Source organism: Nicotiana attenuata, chromosome 7 (genome assembly GCF_001879085.1).
Source record: "Nicotiana attenuata strain UT chromosome 7, NIATTr2, whole genome shotgun sequence".
NCBI classification, from domain to species: domain Eukaryota; kingdom Viridiplantae; phylum Streptophyta; class Magnoliopsida; order Solanales; family Solanaceae; genus Nicotiana; species Nicotiana attenuata.
The window spans coordinates 27,562,937-27,568,463 of record NC_031995.1 but is presented as its reverse complement, the minus strand read 5'-3'; the positions used below and the strand labels follow the sequence as shown (position 1 = coordinate 27,568,463).

The 5,527-nt window shown below is 34.9% G+C and overlaps 2 protein-coding genes across 3 annotated transcripts; one reads left to right on the top strand and one right to left on the bottom strand.

Annotated features, from left to right (window-relative positions):
• Positions 1,119-1,565, top strand: LOC109229918. The gene has a single exon (XM_019395462.1). It carries the CDS (start codon positions 1,119-1,121, stop codon positions 1,563-1,565), a length of 447 nt encoding a protein of 148 aa, XP_019251007.1.
• On the bottom strand, positions 1,916-5,028 carry LOC109228855 (bidirectional sugar transporter SWEET2-like). Of its 2 annotated transcripts, XM_019394093.1 has the most exons (7): positions 4,770-5,028; positions 3,539-3,575; positions 3,170-3,386; positions 2,899-3,057; positions 2,678-2,797; positions 2,380-2,507; positions 1,916-2,220 (listed from the first exon to the last, which is right to left on the bottom strand). In XM_019394093.1, the coding sequence occupies exons 1-7, from the start codon at positions 4,828-4,830 to the stop codon at positions 2,217-2,219; spliced, it is 726 nt and encodes a 241-aa protein (XP_019249638.1). In that variant the 5' UTR covers positions 4,831-5,028; the 3' UTR covers positions 1,916-2,216. The 2 variants fall into 2 exon arrangements, with proteins under 2 accessions (XP_019249638.1, XP_019249639.1); XM_019394094.1 differs by lacking the exon at positions 4,770-5,028 and having other exon boundaries at positions 3,488-3,579.

Here is a 5,527-nt window from a genome sequence, read left to right as displayed (position 1 = left end):
AGAACATATAACTTGTGCTCCAAATATTTCTTTGGTCCTTGGAGGATACAACTATACAAGGTGTTACTCAAGAAAATAACACCAAAATAATATGAGATGAGTCATGATATTATACTAAAATATTCAACAATAAAATAATGAAATGGTATAGAATAAATTTTGCTAATTAATAAGCCATAATAAATTAAACATAATTTAAAAGTACTAAGTCATGCTAAAATAAGTACGACTAATAAGTTCTAAATATTAATTACATAACTAAAAAATAAAAAAAAATAAAGAAGTTATGCAATTTCAGTGTCTAAACCAATGCAAAACTAAAAAATAGATATCCAACACTATTATCATTCCTAGTATTGAATAAAATTTCTTTTGTTAGTATTATATTGACTTAGTTTTGCTTTGGGCTTTATTTGAGTTACCAATACTAATAGACTATAAAACGTATTGGACCATTTCAAAATTCGAAGTCCGAGCATGAAATAATATGTTGAAAAAGAGAACTATGAAAAAGTTTTAAAAATATCTATAAATTACATTATAATATATATATTTTTATTTATAAAATATTTTAAAACTTGTATACATGTAATTATCGGATTGATTTGGTTTCGATTTGACTTTTTTTAGTTAAAATCAAACCAAACCAATTATACATCTTTTCGGCTATTATTTTTACAGCAGCTGTACAGTGTCATTTTTTCTTATTTTTTCCAACACCAAACTAAATCAAACCAAACCATAATCGGATTTTTTTTTCCTGATTTGACTCGGAATATCAATTTGACGTGGGTTATCCGTATCTCATGTATTCCTCCTATCTATTGGCAATAGTCAGAAACAAATATAACAATCTGCAGTCCTGGGAAGGGCTAATAGTCCATCCAAAACGATGAGTTATGCTAACGGCTAATGGCGAATTATTCAATGGACGACCCACACGTAATATATTTTTTCAGGCACCAAACTGTCGGTGAACCTCACTAAACGCCTAGTTCTAGCAATAGTCCAAACCAACGTCTAGTTTTGCCATCCAAATATATGGAGACTCATTCTCTTATTCCATCCTATTAAGTGTTGCGACTTTCATGCATTTTCTGACACCTACTGGAAAAAACATGGAAGCAGCTTGGAATGTAGAAGACAAATCGAGAATATCAACCCAAGGAGCTGTTGCAGTATTGGTAATTTGCACCTGTTCCTTAGTTATTGGAACCTGCATTATTGCTGCTTTCAGGAGAAATATTGCAAGAAAGAGACCAGAAGATGAAGAACGGTGCATGGATGACTCAACAAACATAGACTGTTCGGAGCCACGTGCAGAGTTGGGTTCGGTGAAGGAGACACTAACGAGCACTGTACGGTGGAGCCAGAAAGAGAAGCTTCCACCATTGCTCGTTAGTCCAGGTCAGCTTGAAGCTGATTTTGGGATGCAGCAAAATCACGGTTCGAATTCACCTATGTGGCAAAGGCCTATACTAATGGGTGAAAAGTGTGAGCTACCAAAGTTCAGTGGACTTATTCTCTATGATGAGAGAGGCCGGGCCACTTCGCCAGACCGATAATGGATTCAACTATCATCAGGTAAACATAAAATGATTAAAGGCAACACATCAGAGAAACAACTAATACTAGTGATCCTAAAGCATTTGCATTTTCTCATATATTTCAGTTTCCATTGCTAGCTTTGAAAGCATACATATAAGTAGTGGCGGAGCCAGGAACTTTAACAAGAGGCTTCAAACAAATGCAAACACACACACACTGAGTAATACACTTAGCAATCTGGGGATTTTCATTCAACAGCTTCTTTAGCACTGAGTAATACACTGAGTCTAGTCTATTATTAGTGAGAGTTAGTAAAATAGATAATATACCAGCTTCGTTAGCATAATGTCTAGTGTAGAACAAAGAATGTACAAATTCAATCGCAATTATATGTGCTACCATCAATTACTTTGTTTTGAAGTAATTCTGCATCTTCATTCCATCCACATCAGAAGAATGAGTTTGAAAAGGAAAACAGGAACAAGATAAAGAAAATGTGCATTGTGGATCCACACAAAGTTCTCCTGTTTCAACTTGGCAGAATATATGCAGAAAACAGATACTATTCAGGAACCAGGTTTAGTTGAAGACGTCCAATGACTAGGAAACTGCAGTCAGCTTGTGCTTGGCTTCCACCATTCTCCATACAATCCAGCGAGCACTTATTCTCACCTAGGACAGACAAAATAAAGGGATTTGCACAAATTAAAAGCATACTCCTTAGTTAACAGCTTGAGAAAGAGAGATATATGTTCACAAAATGCACATTTGGAGATGATTAGTATTAGAATCTTCTGGATGAAACAGATGCTAAAGGGATCGAGCATTTACCTTTCTGCGTAGGTGAACGGATAAGACACCACTAAGCGTTCAGTAGAGTCTCCCGTAGAAGAATTTTTGTAATATGCAAATAAAAGCAATTGTACGACTCCTAAAAGTGTTCCAATGCCATTTGGCACCTGAAATTCAAGTAGAGACGGTTCGTGAGACAGGCGAGAAATAGGGTAAGACATTTGCATTTTTTATAAAAATAATTGAGTCTATCTTGCCCTAAATACTAGGGGAAGCAGGTTGGCATCCCTCTTTTTCTTTAACCCCCGGTATAATGTAAGAGGAGAAAGAAACTCACATATATAAACAGATCAAAACTGAAAGTTCCATACAAAAAGAAAGAGGCACTCATTAGGAAGGTGGAGAGGGACAGGTAAAATGGCATGAATTCGACGCTCCTGGTCCTGATCACCAGATTCTGGAAGACGAGTTAGTCAGTGAATCAGCAGAAAAGCATTAGAGAATAAGAACTTGATAGAAATAGTCGTAGAGAATCCGAATGTCAACGACCAGACATACAATAATAAACAGTGGGGAGGCAAACATTGATATGAGGGAAGCACAACTCAGGGAGCCAATAATGATGCGCCGGAGTTGAAGGTCAAGTATAAGCAAGCTTCCAATTACAATAATAGCAAATAGGCCAAAGACTGTGAGTATGCATCCCAGCATCCTGAACTACAAACAACATTGATGGGCATACAATTTAAAAGGCTACTAAATGAACAAGTGCAACATCCGAAAATTTGTGGAACTGCTTTAAATCAAAATACAAAAGAGGATTATTAACCTTTTTCTCTTTCTCTGTATGCATTACAAAAAGTACAATGTAGGCAAGTTGAAAAACAGCACCAACTGAATTGACTGTTGTTACCAACAAATTGTCAGGAGATACAAGAGGTGTGCCGTACCAAGCACAGATCAAGCAGTTCAAGAGCCCATATATGTATGGCAACCCCGAGAACTGTTCAGTTGATTGATTTCTCATTATTCTCCTGAATGTAGGTCTGAGAGTAAAGATAAAATGTAACAGATTATGAAAAAGAAGTTGTTCAATATTATGGAAGTGCGGTAAAGCAAAACGAACTATGCAAAGTTTAAAACATACATTGGAGACAGGAGGTAAAGCAAAACGAACTATGCAAAGTTTAAAACATACATTGGAGACAGGAACAACCCAAAAGCAAAGATGTTCCCTGCAACAAGCAGCCAAGATGGTTAATTTTTCTCTTGAGTCACTACAAAGCTCAAGAATAATTTTGCTAACCTCATTAAGCAAAAAAGGGAAAAATTACGCAACGAAAGAATGACGTAAGAAATAAAGGGTATTATCTCACTGGTCCTTTACAATCTATTTCATTTTAAGGCCAGGCATAAGACTCCAATGTGTTTGAGCAATTGCGTTTTTAACATGAAAAACACTTCATCAAGAGTTTAATCTGAACAAGTTTTAGCTCAAACGGAGCTTCTAAAATTCCTCTAGGCCTAAAAGTTAGACACCATTTCAGGTCTACAACTGTTTGCATACCATCAGATTAAGTTATGTTAGTTCTATAAGACGTTAGCTTTCTGAATTACACCGTAAAAATACTTTACAAATTTATTCTACAAAACACTTAAGTGAATAAGTTATACGTATATATTTGTTTTACAAACAATTTTCAGAAGATCCAACAAAAAGTACTTCTGCAAAAGCTAGCAGCAAATACGGCCAAACTTTACGGGCTTAAACCTTGGATAACCATCCGCGAAACAATTTAGAAGTTTAGAGCCAAACAATACACAGTACTAAGCCAGGGCCGGAGCCAGAGTGCCGACTATGGGTTCGGCTGAACCCAGTAACTTTGATTAAAACTATGTATTTATCTTAGTAAGTACATTGAATATGTACAAATTATTAATTTAGAACCCAATAACTTAAAAGGAATTGACTCCCGAACCCATAAGCTCGAAATCTTGGTTCCGCCTCCTAGCAAACAATAATGGAAACTAACTGCATACATATTACTCATGCCCTTCACTAGCAGAGTGATGATCACCCCTTTTGAAATATGTTAAACTTACAACTTCCAGAAAGTAACTATATAGAATTCAGAGAGTAACTGTATAAAATTCAGAAAGTAAGTATATGCCCTTCATTAGCAGAGTTAAAAATAGTTGTTCACTTAGCTAGCTTAATTTATCTTCCAGAAAGTAAGATCATTTTGTTAAAGGAATTTCATATGATTCTATATAAAATTCAGAAATTGTCTTCTGATTGACTCAGCTAGCTGATGCAAACAGGGAAAATTGCAAGGAACTGAGACGAAGATATTTGCAGAAACCACAAAAATACAAGCCCAAATCTTTATGAAAAAAGGGCAGTAATACAGAGAGAAAATGAGGTGTACCGGCGATTCCAGCTGCATCTTTACAAATTTCCAGAGTTCGAGACGAAGCCAAAGGAACCATCAAATTTTGACACCCCAAACAGTTTATATCTTTAAACTCCAAAAACAAAAACCCAACGCTTGTTTTCTTCTCTAACGCCGTACTTTAAAGCGTAGATTTAGAGAATTAATAGTTGTTTACAAACATTGATAGCGTGTTTAATGAAAAATCATTAGTATTTAACTAATTAATTTAGAGAACACTTTTGAGCAACCATTAGTATTTTATCAAACTTTTAAAAAGTGCTTCTATATGTAGTTCTTTCAAAAGTGCTTCTATATGTATTTTTTACAAAGGTGCTTTTCAAAAAAATACTTTTTAGAAGAAATTTAGAACTTTTTTTTTACATATCAAAAACTACTTCTGCTTCTACGCAAAAATACTTATAGCCTGTTTGGCCAAGCTTCTAAAATCAGCTTATTTTGAGAAGTGCTTAAGTGCTTTTGGTGAGAAGCAGTTTGTGTTTGGCTAATTAATTTGAAAAGCACTTTTGAGCAGTAATTAGTATTTAACCAAGCTTTTGAAAACTGTTTCTAAGTGTATTTTTCTCAAAAGTGCTTCTCAGAAAAGTGATTTTGGAGAGAAGCTATTTTTTTTCTGCTTCTCAAAAACTGTTTCTGCTTCTCCTCAAAAATACTTTTTTTTCCTTCCAAAAGCTTGGCCAAACAGGCTATTAGATAAACTTGAATGACTTTTTGGTAAAACAATATATATATAT

What these genes read in the sequence shown, in the direction of transcription:
- LOC109229918 (XM_019395462.1), top strand. Translation starts at nt 1,119, where the DNA reads ATGGAAGCAGCTTGGAATGTAGAAGACAAATCGAGAATATCAACCCAA.
- LOC109228855 (XM_019394093.1), bottom strand. Translation starts at nt 4,830, where the DNA reads ATGGTTCCTTTGGCTTCGTCTCGAACTCTGGAAATTTGTAAAGATGCA. An exon ending in GGGTTGTTCCTGTCTCCAAT is followed by an intron (nt 3,387 to 3,538) that starts GTATGTTTTAAA and finishes CTTTACTCTCAG; the next exon opens with ACCTACATTCAGGAGAATAA. An exon ending in ATACAGAGAAAGAGAAAAAG is followed by an intron (nt 3,058 to 3,169) that starts GTTAATAATCCT and finishes TGTTGTTTGTAG; the next exon opens with TTCAGGATGCTGGGATGCAT.